The sequence below is a fragment of the Gavia stellata genome, chromosome 9 (genome assembly GCF_030936135.1).
Source record: "Gavia stellata isolate bGavSte3 chromosome 9, bGavSte3.hap2, whole genome shotgun sequence".
NCBI lineage: Eukaryota > Metazoa > Chordata > Aves > Gaviiformes > Gaviidae > Gavia > Gavia stellata.
The window spans coordinates 24,953,231-24,969,297 of NC_082602.1; the positions used below are offsets into that span (position 1 = coordinate 24,953,231).

The 16,067-nt window shown below is 59.0% G+C and overlaps 1 protein-coding gene across 1 annotated transcript; it reads left to right on the forward strand.

Annotated features, from left to right (window-relative positions):
• The first annotated feature begins 11,550 nt into the window (after nucleotides 1–11,550).
• On the forward strand, nucleotides 11,551–15,801 carry GOT1 (glutamic-oxaloacetic transaminase 1). The gene is made up of 9 exons (XM_059821066.1): nucleotides 11,551–11,676; nucleotides 12,009–12,190; nucleotides 12,767–12,890; nucleotides 13,139–13,251; nucleotides 13,447–13,551; nucleotides 14,112–14,262; nucleotides 14,399–14,564; nucleotides 14,693–14,835; nucleotides 15,116–15,801. Exons 1-9 carry the CDS (start codon nucleotides 11,562–11,564, stop codon nucleotides 15,253–15,255), a joined length of 1,239 nt encoding a protein of 412 aa, XP_059677049.1. The 5' UTR covers nucleotides 11,551–11,561; the 3' UTR covers nucleotides 15,256–15,801.
• The last annotated feature ends 266 nt before the right edge of the window (nucleotides 15,802–16,067 follow it).

Consider the following 16,067-nt stretch of genomic DNA (forward strand, 5'->3'; position numbering starts at 1 on the left):
CCCCCAAGCCAGGCACGGAGAGACCTTCTCTTCCCCACCCACTGGACTGTATGTCTATACTCAGGATCCAGGAGCATCCTGGGGCAGACCCCATCTCGTTCATGAATTTGCCTGGTGACAGACTCCTGGTGTTGCAAGCTCATGTCTCGCTCGTGGTTTCACTCCCATCGCAAGGCCCCTGCGGGTCGTCCGTGGGCTGGGTGTTTTTCTCTTTCCAAAACAGGACGAGCAACTCTTGTCCCCCTCCATCTATGGGTTTGCAGATGTTGACTGTTCAGTGTTTACGCTGAGGTCGTGCAATGGGAATTTTTCTATGTGTATTAGTAACACAATGTATTTTTACTCACGATGTTTAAGACCAGAGTTAGTCATTAGATCACCTATGCTGATCTCCCTGACTGCCTTGTCTTGTTACTCTTTATACATTCGAATAACTTGGGGTTTCACTAATGCAGAAAAGCATCTGGTCTGGAGGAGTGAGGAAGTTCTTGGTTTGGTCTTACTTAACCACTGATGGTTAATCCGCCAGCTAATCAGCATTGCTCAGAAAATATATGTCATATTTCTTATGCAGGTTTGTCTGGCTTTTAATTTCCAGCCATTGATTCTTGTTCTGCCTTTTTTGGCTGGAATAAAAACACTTTAGCACGCGATATTTTCTTACTATGAGAGTACTTGTGCATAGCAGTCAAATTTCTTAAGCTTTTTTAAGAAGAAAACAGGTTGAGCTTGATTCTGTCACTGTGGGGTGCGTTCTCCTGCCCTTCTGTCTCTTCTGTGGCTGTTTTCTGCACCCTCTCTCATTTCACAGAATAGTTTTGGCGTCAGGAGCTCTGGCGGTACAGCCTGCTGGTTGGGTCTCAATCCATCGAATTTTGGAAATGTCTGAAGATGCAGATCCCACTGCCTCACTGGGTCCCTGTGCCAGCGCTCAGTTTTTTAACCCACTTTGTGTGTCCGCCCTTCCAGCCCACACCTCCCCAGTCTGGCTGCAAGGATGCTATGGGAGATGGGAGTGGGGGGGAATTACATCTACAGCTCTCCCTTCATCTGCATGTTTTTAAAACGGGGCACTAGGATAGTCAGAGTATCTCAGGGCTGGCATCCCATCCTCTGCTGCGTAAGACACTGCCTTGTAACTCCCGTTTGCTGCGCTCCCTTCTCCGATGCCCAGGACTGCATTTGCCACGTGGTCCTAGCATCGAGCTCACATCCAGCTGCTCACCCCCGGGACCCCAAACCAACCCTGCTCAGTGCCAGAGCCCTGCCTTAGCCCCTGCTACCTGGAAGGATAGCCCACTTTCTTTGCTGACACATCCAACTTGGCATTCAGCTCAGTCAAAACCCATGACCAGGTGACTCCATCCCCTCTATCATGCACCGGACTGCAGCCGAGGTTGGCAGCAGCGAATTGGTGCTGACTCGCCTGTGCCTATGCTGGGTACCTGGAGTCCAGTGCTGACCTTTCTTGACAGCATTTCAGCAACATCTCCCTGTTGAGAATAACTTCTGGAGACCGGTCAGGATGTAGGTAATGGGTGGGCATTCAGCATTAATTAGGAGAAATACTAAACCGGAATATTGTTAAGCACTTTGCAGATACCCAAGGGGCTGACACCCGCAGCCTCACTGCTCCCTGTTTCTCTGAAGCCATTGCTTTTTGTCCTTGAGGCAGGTCAAGTCCCTGCTTAAGTCTCACAGACAAACCTCTTTATTTCCCATTTTCAAGCAAGATTTCCTTGGAAGATCCTATGAAGACAGCTATGGACTAATAATATCTTCACCATATATGGTGCATTTCATCCTCGGTTTGTGCATGGCTGTGAGCGTGCGTTACCCTGCACGCCGCACGCAGCCAGCTGCTCGCCAGCGAGGGAGTGCTATCCAGCCCAGCACGGCTGCACGCTGCGGAGACCCAAGGCTCGGGTACAAAACCAGGTACATTTTGGCCAGGACCCTGCTTTTCCTCCCATGCGACGTCAACACTGGACGGGTTTGGCCTGTGTAGTGCAGATGACTGCTAACGCTTACGTGTGCTTTTATAGTGTAACATTTCAAAGGGCTGGTTGCAAGGAGGTGCATGCACATTTCCTGTACGTCTGGCCAAAAATCCGATACTTGAGAGCGCCGGGGAACCCTACAGTTTCGCAGAACATGCCATTTTGATGTTCACAAAAGACAAAGCTTTGCCAAAACCTGGGGAATGGCGTGGAAGGTGCCAGCATTATTTTCCTGCTCCTGGCTTTGCTCAGTTTTATTTCTCACTCTGCCCCTCCGTGACCGTCCGACTGGCTTGTTCCTGAACCGTGCAGGTCCCAGCCCTGTGAGGGACAGTGGTGGGGTGTGCCCCAGCTGGGGTGGGGGCGCAGGTTTAGCCTCGCTCTCTGCCAGCGACTCAGAGGTGGCCAAGGCGTGAGCAACTGCACCAGTGCCGGTGTGACACATGCCAGGCTGGGGGACTGCAGGTGCCCAGCTCTGGAGGGCAGGTACAGGCCCAGGTGCCAGCTGTGCCATCGAGGGCACCTTTTTGTGTGCCCCAGCAGGTCAGCCCCCTCAAACCTGCCCAAACATGCTGAGGTGTCTCTAATGGCCAGGCAGGAGGACAGACCCAGTGCTTCCAGGTCTCCTCTCATGACATCCGCTGAGTCCCCTTCCCGCACTAATCTTGTCTTTCTATCCAAAACAATTATGGAGGGCTTGTTGTTTTTGGCACAGTCCTTTATTTACAAATCCCATCCTGCTTATAGCTCATGGTTTCATTATCCTCTAGATGTTTACAGAGCTCCTTTTCTTAATATTTGTGCCATTATTTTACTAGGGACCCGGGTGAGACTTTCCAGACAGTAATTGTCTGGCTCATCCTCTCCCCCACCAGCTCCTTCTGCAGAAGTGCACATCTCCCCGCTGTCCCTGCCTGCCCCGGGTGCCCGGCAGGGCAGGGATGGGCAGGACCGTGGGCAGTAGCAGAGAGGTGTCCCGTTCTGAGGATGCAGGGAGGGATGTGTAGAGGGGGCAGCCGCCCTGCTGCACCCCTCTGCCCACACCGTGTGTGCACCCTGGAGCCCCTTGTTGCTGTACCTGGGTCACTGCCATGTCCTCCCAAAGCCTTGCACTCCTGATGGGCATATCCCGTCCCTCCCTTTTCCCTACCCCTGCACTCCTGGCTCCCAGGCTCAGGGCACGGGTGCACATCCCTGGCTGGGGGACTAGCCCCTCGGCGGACTTTTGGCTGGCTGGGGACCGCATCCTGGGAAGGCAGACGGTGGCAAACTTGGTGCTGGGATTTTGGGGCCATTAGCATGGTGCAGACATGGGTCGGCAGCTTATGCTGTGCATCGCTCTGATGCTGGTCCCTGCCCCTGGGCCGTCTGTCACAGGGGCTTGTTTAACCTTCTTTGCCACAATATCTCGCAGTCTTTAATCTGTTTATCCTTGTAACCCCGCTATGAGGTGAAGGATAGTTATCCTCATTTCAGAGGCAGAGAACCGAAGGGATTCTTTTCAAATGTAGATCAGTGTTTAATGATGCAGAGATAAAGATTTTAAAAACACGCCCAAGACAACAGGCGTATGGTGTGTAACTGAGCTGGGTGTTTCTGCAAATCCCATTAAGCGCCTCTGCCTTTTTCAGCTGGTGCTGTTTTGGGGCAGACCTGGTGCAGGGACCCGCAGAGGTGCCAGGCAGGCTCCAGCCTCCCAGCCCATGAGCCGGGCACGGGCCGGACACAGGGAGACAGAGCGGACCCCATGCCTGCTGTTCAGTTTCCCTGGGCGCGCTGGGGGTGTGCGGTGCCACAGCAACCCCTGCTCAAAGCAGGCGCTGAAACCTGAATTGCATGAGTGCGTAAGATCCTCATCTGCGTTTAGGGGTGAAACGTAAAGCCCGTTTGTGCTGCGAGTGTGCGCATAAAAGTGTAAGGTAGGGAATACGAAGGGGTGCTTGTGCAGCATCCCTCTGGCCGTGCAAAACAAGCAGCGTCGAGCCGACTGCACTGCTAGATGAGGAGTGAGCAATAACAGCAGTCTCTCTTTGCTGTCACTGCATGGGCAATTGCTGTCTACAGTAGATCTGGTTAAAAACCCCAAGCTGTGGTTTCTGCGCAGCGATCCTGGCGGAGGTGTCACCGGCTGCTGCGCAGGCCCTTCCCGGCGGCTGGCCGGCGGGGTTTGGTGCAGGTCTCCCTGCTGCTGCTGCTCCTGGGCAATTGTTGCTGTGCTTGTGGGAATGCGGCGGCTTGGGCTGCGCGGAGGTCAGTGCTTTTGTCTTGCTGCGGGGAGTTTATCTCTGCGGATCTTGGTGCTTTCCTGGGTCAGGCTTCACCTCCGCTGTTATCAGCAAACGCAGGAACAGCCCGGTCCGGAGCTGGGCTGCATAGGAACCTCTCGACCCCCTTGCAGGGGGAGGCAGCGCTCCCACATCCCTCCCACACTAACGGGCACCAGCCAGGCCCGACCGAGGGCTGGGGATGGGACGTGCATGGCCCCGCGGCCGCCGTTCCCCCTACACCACTTCGGCAGCGTCGTTCCCATGCACTCCGGCGGTGCGGGGCGCAGGCAGCGGGCACGGCGTCGTGCTGGCAGCAGCCTCACGCTTGCAGCACGGACATGTGTTTTGCAGCGGCAGCTGCAGTCCGTGGCAAAGGAGGAGGCAGCAGAGCCGTCGGGGCCCTCCCCGGTCTCATCTCCCGTTGGGTCCTCCACCCCAAACACAGAGGGGACAGATCCCCAGTGGCCACGACTCCCCCTTCCCTGCCGGGCTGCCCCGTCCCAGCACACCCTCCCCTTCCCAGCAGCTCCGGCCGGACCCCTCCAGCTGTCTCCACAAACCCAAACCATTAGCATTTCCTGTTCAAACATTTCCAATAAATAAATGGAGACATCATGCCACAAGCCCACAAGTGACCCAGAGGCGGGTCTGAGGCCGGGATGGACACGACCACCCAGCGCCCGACCCCCTGGCTGGGCGCCAGCCCTGCCTTTGTTTGAATTCCCGGGTGAGTAAGCGCTCGGCTGACGCCAGCCAAAACGCCATAAGAAATTATTTTTGATATTAAATAAATTGTTTTCAGTAAATCTGCTCCTACACCAGGGTCCAGAAGCTACCCACAGCACCAGGCTCCCTGAAAGGGAACTGAAGTCCTCCTTCCTGGCCTCATCCCAGCCATGCCGTGGCACACAACCTGCCCGGAGGGGTCCAGCTGGGACCGGCTGTGCTGCAGATGCCTCCGTCCCGCCAGCCCCACGGGTGCAGCCGGGCTCCCGCAGCTGCCCGGCATCCTGGGCACGTCGCAGCGGAGCCGCTCCCTGTGACAGGTTGGGTGTCTCTGTCCCGAGGCACGAGCCAGGCTCGCTGGTGAGCGTGCAGAGCTTGGGCAGGGGGTTTGCTGCCTCTGGGACACTCCAGGCCCTGGCAGGGGCAGATATCTCCCCACACTGGACCTCCCAAAACCAGCTTCCTTGGCTGTGCAAAAGTCCACGCCTTGACATAGCAGTGCCTGTCCTGCTCCAGGGCTGGGGATGCTCAGGGACAGACAGCCCAGTCTTTTCTCCATTGGTCCTCTGGTTTCCTTGGGAAACCATCTTTAATGCACTGGGGTACCAGGCGTCAGCCCCTGGGCAGGTCACGGTCCATGAGCCGGTCTCCTGACACCTGCCAGCGGGTGCTGATGCAAAAGGAAAAATTAGGGGAAAGCAGGTCTCTGAAACAGGCTTTCCCAGCCCCAGTGGCTCATCCCATGGCAAGCACCGGGACCAGCCCATCCCTGGCCCCTTTCAGGGCCAGCGCTTCTCTGGGGTGCCTGTGTCCTCCTGGGTGCCTGGGGGACGAGCGGATGCAGAGGAGGTGAGCATGGCCATGGGGCAGGTCCTGAGTGGTCCATGGGCCGGTCTGGGACTCCAGGGACACCAGGACTAATGTGCAAAATGGGTTTAAATAGAGAAATGGTGAACCTCTGGCTGTGCCCAGGCAGCAGCGATGGCAGGAGAGGTTTGAGCCTGACTGGGTTGGTGGATATGCTCCTTCTCAGGGGTGCACAGGCTTTGTCCTCACTGCTCTGGGTTGCTCTCTGGCTTTCAGCTGGAAGCAAAGAAGGTGGATTTGGAGCTAACCAAGCTCTGTCATGGTGGTAATTAGGAAAAATACCAGGAATATAGCTTCCACTAATTTTTTAATTTTTTTTAAAATTATTTTTTGCTGAAGCCATAAATTCCTGCAGGAACACGGTATTTAAAGGCAAAGTTTTGCTGTTGAAATTTTCTGAAGCATTTAAAGAGGTTGAAACATTCTTTGAAAGATAAGATGTAAATGTTCTGCTCCAGAAGTCTTCATCCAGTGAGGTGTTATGCTCCAGCCTTATAAGACTTCAGAAACTGAAATGCAGTGAAACCATATTTTAAATAATTTATTTTATGGAGAAACAATGAAGTCTTTTCTATTGGGAATTATTTTATTTCTTTAGAGCTTCTGCCTTGCTTATGGGAAACTCCTGTTGTTCCCACCTACAGCAAGTGAGAGAGGAGGTGGGACGATGTGTTGGGGAGCAGACAGCTGCCATGGCCATGGTGCCCGAGTGAGTGGCTACCGAGCACCTGTGTGTCCACCTGCAGCTCAGCAGAGCAGGAACTGACTTTTTTTGGTATCAGTGGGTGAAATCTCTGGCACTCCCTATCTGTGTGTGCAGCGGGGCTGGGGGGGCAGGAGGGCAGGAGATGGGTGCTGCAGGGCAGTGGGGCCGGGGACTCAGCCTTGGGGGCATCCGTGGGGCTGTGCGTGGGCACTGCTCGTCCCTGGCCACGCTGGGGTCTGAGATGCTGCCGGTGCCCCGGTGCAGCAGGAAAGCAGCGGCGGGGGCCCCTTCCCAGCCCCTGACGGTGCCCCTCGGCAGGACCTGCGGCCCCGGCTGCCACCAGGGCTTGGTGCCATCAGCACTCGCAGGCGCTGACAGATGGACCCGGCAAAGGGCTGGCCGGGGCCGGAAACTCCTGATCCCTCTTTATCTGCCCCTCGCCCTGCTCTCTCAACTCCCCGTCACGCTCTTCATCTCGCCTGGTATCTCACGCTCCTATTCCCGCACCTCCCGGCTGCTGGGGGTCTGCCCACCCTTCGCAGCACCCCACGGCCAGGCACCGGGCCCGAGCACCCCATCCCAGCCGCAGCACGGGGTCCCAGAGTCCCCCATGACCATCTGGGCTTGCTGCCTGCAGGGAGCACCAGCCCTGAGCAAGGGGAGGCACCTCAGGTGCCCCATGTCTGCACACCGAGAATCAGCCACAGGTGCCTGGGACAGGGCTCTGTGGCTGCGGTCCATTGCAGGTTGGAGTGGGAGGAAAGGATCAGGCCCAGCTCGGCAACAGCATGTGCGCTGAGGAGGTCAAGGAGGCTCGCTGCCGTCTTCCCCAAAAGTGCCAGCTGTTCCTGGGCCAGGGTCCAGGTGGGTACCAGCTCAAAAACAATCACAAGCCTTTCACTTGGCTCTCCTGGCATCCCTGATCCCCATCACACTATTGCAAACCCACTGCCCCAGCTGGGCAGGGTGGCGGCAGGCGGGTCAGGATCCGCAGTTAATGTAGCTGCCCCTAAACGCACTGCCAGAGATCAGCTAATCTGATAATTACAGCAACAAAAGCCATTTAGACAAACCATGACCTGACCCTGGGAGCTTGGAATGAAAACATTTTACCCTCCTCTGTCTGGATCCTGCGCTGAGAAAACATCTGTATTCGGAGGACGGCTGGGAAAACAGCCCCTGCGCAGCACCCACTGGGAACAGCCACAGCTCTGCTCCCTGCCCGCACGCTGCCTTCACCCAGCCTCAGCCCGTGATGGGCAGCACCTCAGGGCAGGGCAGCCTAAACCCTTGCTGTGATGCGGGGATCGAGGGCGCCCCGGCGCTGGGCAGGGCTCTTTGGCAAGGAAGAGGATGGGACAGAGACCTGAGAGTACGAGGGTGGACCTCTCCAGGGGGAGCGAGGGGGACGGGGTGAGCAGAGGTCATCTGTACCCTCCCAGAAAGGGCTTCTTCCAAGCCCACGCGGGGCTCGACAGCGCAGGGAGGGCAGCACCTTGTCCCCAGCGGTCCCCGCATCCCTGCGGCAGCCTGAGTTCTGTGGGAGCTGGGCTGGCCACTGAGCCCCCCTGCCCCTGGCTCCCAGGAGGGGCTGAGTGCGGGGGGGCCGTGCCTGTGTGCAGCGCAGCGGTGCGTGCCTGAGGGGCTCGGTCGCTCCAGGTAAGGTGTGCAAGCCTTCCCATTGAGTGGCAGGTCATTGCTGGCTGTCAGTCGGAGGCAGGAGATGAAGGGAGGCATGCCTCAGGGCCGGCTCCCATGTTTCTCCTGCTTTTACATGCATTTTGGTGGCACCCTTTGTGTAGGCTGGGGAGATGAAAGCTCAGGGCCAGAGGGATCTTGCTAACGCACAGCCACCCGGCTTGGGGGCCTGGCGGCCTGCTGCTTCGTGCCTGTCTGTCTCGTTCCTGCATCTGTTCCCATCAGAGCCCCACTCTGCACCGCCAAGGGCACAGGACACCGGCCGGGCTGAGGGCAGCCAGGCGCACCGGCAGGTAACTCCTGCTGGGTCAAAGACCCCGGCCTCACAGGCATGGGCAGTGGCACAGATGGTCTCCACCAGACTGGCACCACTGAGCTCATGCTGCCCAGGAGCCCCCAAGAAAGGAGAGTAAGACAGGGCTGATTTGGGGAAACTGCATTTTTTTCCTGTGACTGGCGCTGCGCAGCCTGCTCTGGTGGTCCCAAGCAGCAGCTTGGTGCAGCCAGCTTGGCAGGCAGCACCCCTGTGCCTTTGTGACTTCCCTGCTCTGCACTGGGAAAGGGCTTGGCCATGTCCCCAAATATCCCAGTGCTCTTTGGAGAGCGGTAGGATTAGAAACCAGTAAGTGCAGTGAGAGCCTGCCAGTCTGGGGACTCCCCAGCACTTCTGTCTGCTCCAGAAATAGGATGCTTGTAAGCAGCCTTGGTCGGCTTTTCCCATTGCAGCATCCCACTTGTGCAGTGCTTTACTCCTCGTGAGCAGAAAACATGACTCACCCCGCGGTGGGCTACCCCCATTTACCTCTGATGCCCTTGTTCTCATCAGCTGCTTCCCTGCTCAGCACTGCAGCGTCTCTCATTTAGCAGCATCCACAGACCTCAAGAAAACCAAGTGCTCTTCATCCAGTTAGGGTTAGAGTTAAGGGTAGGGTTCAGAGACGCCCTCACAGCACCTTGACACGGCCAGGCATTTGCAGGGGTTGACAGCTATTGCAGAGAGCAGACCTGAAGCCCTTTCTGGGTTTCCACACAGCCTTTTGTGAAGGTCTGACAGAAGTTTTGTCTGAGTTGGGCTAAAACCCCCACCAGGGCCAAGGCTTTGGTCTAGCACTGCTGTCTTGCTCCTCTGCCTTTCCCATTACCCTGTTTACTCCAAGGGCAGAAGCGTTGGCACGCTGCTGTGCCGCCGGGCAGTTCTGCTTCTTCCCCGCTCTCATGCTAAGCAGAAAGTGCACTGGGCAGTTCTGCCAGGAGCTGCCCGGAGCTGGGGGAGGCGAGGGCTGTGCCCCTGGGCTCCCTCCCAGGCAGCCGGGCTGCCGAGCCACCTTCGGCATGGGAGAGGGGTGAGGCGCCAAACTGGTTTTCAGCGGGATCTTGGCTGGGTTAACAAAGGGAGTGTATGACACGGGTTGTCTGCAAAAGCGTTTGGGGACGGCAGGGCCTTTCCCGTCCCGTATCCCCGTGTTTTATGTCACGAGGGGTGGGGGGTCGCGCTGCCGGAGCTGTTATTCGCAACGTTCTTCCCGTTTCCCTCGAAGCCTTTCCCAGATCCTGCAGGATCGCGGGCGGATTCCCACAAACTTCAAAAGCCGCTTCAGACGGGCGCCGCGCTCCTAACGGAGCCGGCCACGCACCGGGCGGCGGCGAGCCCCCTCCCCGAGGATGCGCGGGGGGGCGGGGGGGGGATGCTCGGGCAGCCCTGGGCCACCTCCCGCCTGTCCCGCCGGGCCGGGCCGCAGCCGCTCCCGCCGTGCGGTGCCGCTCCCCGCGGGGGCTGCGGGGTAAGCGGCGGGGCCGCGCGGGGCGGTCCGGCCGGCGGTGGCGGTGGCGGTGGCGGTGCGATGCGCGGGCCGGCTCTGCCCTCTGCCGACACCCCCCAGAACCGCCGCCGCTCCCGGCCGCGCCGCTCCACCGCGCCCCGCGACGGCATCCGCCCCAACGCCCAGGGTCCCCGGAGGTCCCCGCAGGGCTGGAGGGGGGGTCCCGGGCGGGGGGCGGCCGGCAAGAGCCACAGAGGGTCGGGGCAGCGTGGGATGCGCTGTGCCTGCAGGAGGGACGCGCAGTTCGGCAGGGAGCGGCCACGAGAAACTCCCCGCGGATCAAGGCGATGCCAAGCGCTGGGGAGAAGGGTCCCGAGTGAACAAATGATCCCAGGCGCTCCCCGCGGGCCAGAGCAGGGCTCACCTTGGCGGTGGCTGCCACCGGCCAGAGGCTTTTGCTGGGAGGGGAGACACCCCCAGGGGACCCCGGGGCTTCCCCGGGGCCGGCGGGGGGGCGGTCTCAGGGGTCCGCCCCACAGCGCCGGACCTGCTGTGGCTGCGAACCGGGGAAGTGCCTTAAAAACCCGGGGCAGATGCACCGGAGGATCCCCGTGACCCGCCCTGGGGTGGAAACACCCACCGTCCTGGCGGCCGTCCTCGTCCCGCACCGGGTCACCGCACCCCCAGGGCCACCCCGCACCCCGGGCACTGCACCCGCACCCATCCGCACCGGGCCACGGCCCCCCGACGCCTTCCCGCACCCCCCAAGCCTTGCACCCTGGCACCGTCCTGCACCCCCGGGCACGGCCCTCCCGGGGCTGCCGTGCACCCCAGCTTTGCACTCCAGGGCTGATGCTACACCCCCGGGTCCCCTACGGGGACCGTGCCATGCCCGCCGAGCATCGCACCCCCGAGCACTGCCGCAGAGCAGCGCTGCCCCGGGCACGGCATCCCCGGCAGCACCCCGTACCACGGGCATTGCACCCCGGGACCATCCCACACCCCCATCACTGCAGCTTCGGGACCCGCTCCGCACCGGACGCTGCCTCCGCAGCCCCTGTGACGGCTCTGCACCCCTGCGCCGCGGCCCCGGGGCTGCCGGCACCCCGCGGCCCGGCCCCGGCCCCGGCCCCAGGCGGGCGCCACCCCGCGCCCCCGAGCGCTGCAGCCCGGGGCGGCCCCGCCGCGCGCCGCCCGCCCAACCCGCGCGCGCAGAGGAGCAGGTGGGGCCGGGGGGGCGCCGGCCGCCAATAGGCAGCGCCTGCGTCCCCGCGCCGCTGGCGTCACCGGGCGCGGCGACGGCCGCCGGCCGGCGTCCCCGCCGTGATTGGCTGCCCGCGCTCCGCCCGAGGGGCTGCAGGGCCACCGCTGGCTGGCGGCGGGGGCGGGGCCGCTGGCGGCCCTCTGATTGGCGACGGCGTGCTGCGGCCCCGCCCCGCCGTGAAGGTGAGCGTCTCCTCCAGGCGCCGCGCGCCGCCTGTAACGGACCGGACAGGACCGGAGCGGAGGGGGCCGCGCCGCGCCGCGCCGCGCCGCCATGGCCGCCTCCATCTTCGCCGCCGTTCCCCGCGCCCCGCCTGTCGCCGTCTTCAAGCTGACGGCGGACTTCCGGGAGGACGGGGACGCGCGGAAGGTCAACCTGGGCGTGGGCGGTGAGTCCGCGGCCTCCCCCGGCCCGGCGGGGCCCCTCCCGGCGGGGTAGGTCGGCCGGTGCCTTTGCGGCGGCCCCGGCACCTGCCGGAGCGACTGGGCGGCAGCAGCGGGACCCGGCCTCGAAAGGTCACCGGGCCGCGGCGAGGCTGGGCGCGCGGGGGTGGGGGGGGGGCAGGCGGCGGATCACCGGGGAGCGTCAAGGTCGTGGGGGCGGCCCCGCGCTGGCCTGCCCGCCGTGCTCGGGTGTCGGTGCCCGGGACAGGCTCCTCTGGCGGCCGGGAGGCCCAGTGTCCCCCGGCTGTGGAAAGGACGGGTCCCCCTCTCCTCGCAGCCTACCGGACGGACGAGGGGCAGCCATGGGTCCTGCCGGTGGTGAAGAAGGTGGAGCAGATGATCGCCAACGACAACAGCCTGAACCACGAGTACCTGCCCATCCTGGGCCTGCCCGAGTTCCGGGCCAACGCCTCCCGGATCGCCCTGGGTGATGACAGCCCTGCCATCAAGGAGAACCGGGTAGGTGGTGGACAGGGAGCAAGACCGCTTCTTGCTGGGAGAGCCGCAGAGCTCCCCAGGGTGTCTCTGCAGCAGACCGAGCGGAAGAGCGGATTAATGGCATTTTGACAGGATTTGGGGTTTTTTTCTGACACGGTCCTTGCTGGTTGTAGGTTGCTTGATGAACCCATGTACGTGAAGCCATTTGTGCAAGTAGTCGTAGTTTTTGGGAAAGACTGAGCGTGGGCTGTGATTGGAACTTGGTTTTTCCTTTTTTGCATCTTTTAGTGGTTGCCCCACGGGAAACTGAAGTCGGGTAATAGACCACCTTCCCTGAAATGTGCTACTAGCTGGGAATCTGCTCTGTGCCAAAGTAACAGGAATAACTGGAGCCTATTTATAACTGTAGAATGCATCAGGATGGGCCTGAGCACTGAAGGAGGTTGAAGACCACTGGAAGGGGATGGTGCCCTGGCTGGGGTGACCCCGGGGGGCATGTGTGGGATTCTGTCTCGCTCTTGCAAGCGCCTCTGTTCTCTGTGCACCGATAACTGGGTTGACCTGGGTGGACCCTGCTGGCAACTCCCTCTGTTGCAGATTGGAAGCGTTCAGTCGTTGGGCGGGACAGGCGCTCTGCGTATTGGCGCAGAGTTTCTGAGGCGGTGGTACAATGGAAACAACAACACGGCAACCCCGGTCTACATCTCCGCTCCATCCTGGGGTGAGTGCTGTCATCAGTGCTGCTGCCTCCTTGCAGGGAGCCCTGTGGGTCAGTGGGCAAGGGAGGTGCAGCTGAGCTCCTTGCAGTAGGGGCCAGGGTAGCAAGAGAGGGGCCTTCCTTTTGTGAGTAAAGGGAGCGTAAGTGTCTCCATCACGTATTTTGGTGACATTTAAGGAAATACTGGGATTGGAGAAGGTGGCTTGCTGGAAGTGGGGCCTGCTTTTCTGAAAAGTGATTTCTTTCCTCAGAGAACCACAACTCTGTGTTTGTGGATGCTGGCTTTAAAGATATTAGAACCTACCACTACTGGGATGCTGCCAAGAGGGGTCTGGATCTCCAGGGGCTGCTGGATGACATGGAGGTGAGTAAAGCTGGCATGGGACGGGCTGAGCTTGGTGCTGTGCTGTCAGCAGCTGGCTGTGCTCTTGCACGCTGTGCCTAGAAGTGGATCTCTGCAAAAGAGACTGACGGTGCCCAGAGCAGCTCAGGGCCTCTCTCTCTGCTGTGGGTGCCCAGTCTCATCCATATGTGTGACCAAGACCTGCTCTTTCCTCAGAAAGCCCCAGAGTTCTCCATTTTCATCCTCCATGCCTGTGCACACAACCCAACAGGCACAGACCCCACTCCTGACCAGTGGAAGCAGATTGCTGCTGTTATGAAGGTATGGGCTGCTGCTGGGGCTAAAGCAGTGCTGAGGGGACAGATAGCTCTTGCACCAGCTGGAGATGGGCTGTAGGGAGTGGCATGAGATGTGGCAGGAGCTGGAGGAGTCCTGCAGGGCAGGTGTTGAAGGAGAGGCTGACATGATGCTGGTTGTCTGTGCTTAGAGGATAGAAGCATCACAGTGCTGCTCGTGCCTCCAGATTCTTGCTTTCAAACTCTGTGGCATGGGCTGCAGTGAGGTTTCTCATGCTGGAAAGATTCTCCATGGGCACCTGCTTTTCACAGGTGCTGGATAGTAGGATATAAGGTCATGCATCCTTTGTGCCTGCATCCTCAAATGCAGTTTTGTCCTGCATTTGACCTTTTCTTGACCACTTTAGTCTTCTTATTCCTCTACCCCAGTAGAAAGAAAATATCCCAGTCTGGTGTTGCTGGACCATGTTTCCTTTGTATTCACCCGGAAGCTCAATGGTTGTTTTTCCCTCCTACGGGGACAGTGGGGGGTAAAGTGAAGGTTGTGGGGAAGGGGTTTCCCTCTAACACTGTTCCTCCTTGCAGCGCCGGTTCCTGTTTCCGTTCTTCGACTCGGCGTACCAAGGTTTTGCCTCTGGCAGCCTGGACAAGGATGCCTGGGCTGTGCGATACTTTGTCTCCGAGGGCTTTGAGCTCTTCTGTGCACAGTCGTTTTCCAAGAACTTTGGGCTCTACAGTGAGTGTCTGGCAGTAAGCTGGCCCAGTAGCATCATACCCAGACAGATGGGGCTGGCATGCTGGGGGGTGGGGAGAGCTCTGCTTTGCCGTGATTATGTGGGACCAATGGCTCATGTTTCTTGGCTTGTCCACAGATGAACGTGTGGGGAACCTGACTGTGGTGGGGAAGGACGCAGACAATGTGCAGCGTGTGCTTTCCCAGATGGAGAAGATTGTGCGCACCACTTGGTCCAACCCTCCCTCCCAGGGAGCACGCATTGTGGCAACTACACTTTCTTCCCCACAGCTCTTTGCCGAGTGGTACGTGTCACCAGGGCCAGTGGGAGAGGGAAAGGGGGGGAAGCTATCTCCCTGAGTGCCAGGCTTGGCCAGATGGCTCTAAACCAGACAGGTGCCTGTCCTCACGCTCTGCTTCCTGCCTGCTGCAGGAAGGACAATGTGAAGACGATGGCAGATCGGGTCTTGCTGATGCGGTCAGAGCTCCGGTCTCGCCTGGAGTCTCTTGGGACCCCGGGCACCTGGAACCACATCACAGAGCAGATTGGCATGTTTAGCTTCACAGGGTTGAACCGTAAGTATCAACTGGCCTGGTGAAGGGAGGATTGGGTGAGGACAGTTTTGCTGGGGGTGAACTGGGCTGAAGCAGTACAGGCAGGAATCTCTCAGGGACTTCACTGGGGACCTGTTATCACTGCCTCTGTGGCTAAGCAGGGATGAAGCATCAGGCAGCGTTTTAGTGGCCAGTGCTGGAAGTTTTCTGCTTGTTGCAAAAGATTCAAGCAGACTGGTTCTTTGGGCTTTTCTGAGCTGTGGGGTCAGTGCTCTGACCTGATGTCCAATTGTTTCCCCAGCTAAGCAGGTGGAGTACATGATCAAGGAAAAACACATCTACCTGATGGCTAGTGGGCGCATCAACATGTGTGGCCTGACTACCAAGAACCTGGACTATGTGGCCAAGTCCATCCATGAAGCCGTCACAAAAATCCAGTGAAGCACATGAACAACCAAACTTACATGAAGTCACCAAAGTTGTAGTGTGTAGTCCGTGTCTTTCCCTGCTCATGGCTTGCCTTGTCCCACACCTCTTGGGGTTTAATAAAGATGGGAGCAGTAGCTCAATCAGGGATAATCATCTTTTGACCTTTTTGAAATACCCCTTGCAATATGGTAAGCCAGTGTCCCCAGGAGGGTGGGGGCAGCATGAGCCACCTTGGCTCTTGTTTGACTGACTGCAGCCTGGTCTTCAGGCACTTAGAGCTGCATCTTTAGCACATCCAAATCAACTCCGTGTAACTGATCAGTTTGATCTAGGCGAAGTCCGGTGCCAGTGCAATGCGCTGTGGGATAACAGCCCAATCGGTTGGGATCTCGTACGGCTTGTGAACTAATGTCACTCGGTAGTATTTTGGGGAGGGGCAAAGCTGTTGCTGGCTTTCCCCCACCCGGTTCTGAGCCTTATGCGAGCAAACATTTGTAATTGTGATAATTGCTTCTTTGTGTTGCTGACAGAAGATTAAACCTCCATCTCTGAACACTACCCCTGTCTTGTGTGATGCCATGCCTTCAGGCTGTGCTAGCCTTTTCCCAGGCTGAGGTGAAAGCCTCAGCATCATGGTTTGCTCACTGGGTCTTAGCTTGTTCCAAGTCTTTCCCTTTCTCTCTCGTGGTGTGTCGCATCTCTGATGATCACGGTTGCTACTAATGGGGCACAGTCCTATTGTGAGAGTGTAGTTGAGAGCTCCCTGTGACTACATGAAGCTGACCGGTTCCTTCCATGTCCATCTTGTGTTCTTCTTTCTGCAC

Coding starts and splice junctions, on each gene's coding strand:
- GOT1 (XM_059821066.1), top strand. CDS start 11,562: ATGGCCGCCTCCATCTTCGCCGCCGTTCCCCGCGCCCCGCCTGTCGCC. Junction 11,677..12,008: donor GGTCAACCTGGGCGTGGGCG/GTGAGTCCGCGG, acceptor CTCTCCTCGCAG/CCTACCGGACGGACGAGGGG. Junction 14,565..14,692: donor CCACAGCTCTTTGCCGAGTG/GTACGTGTCACC, acceptor TGCCTGCTGCAG/GAAGGACAATGTGAAGACGA.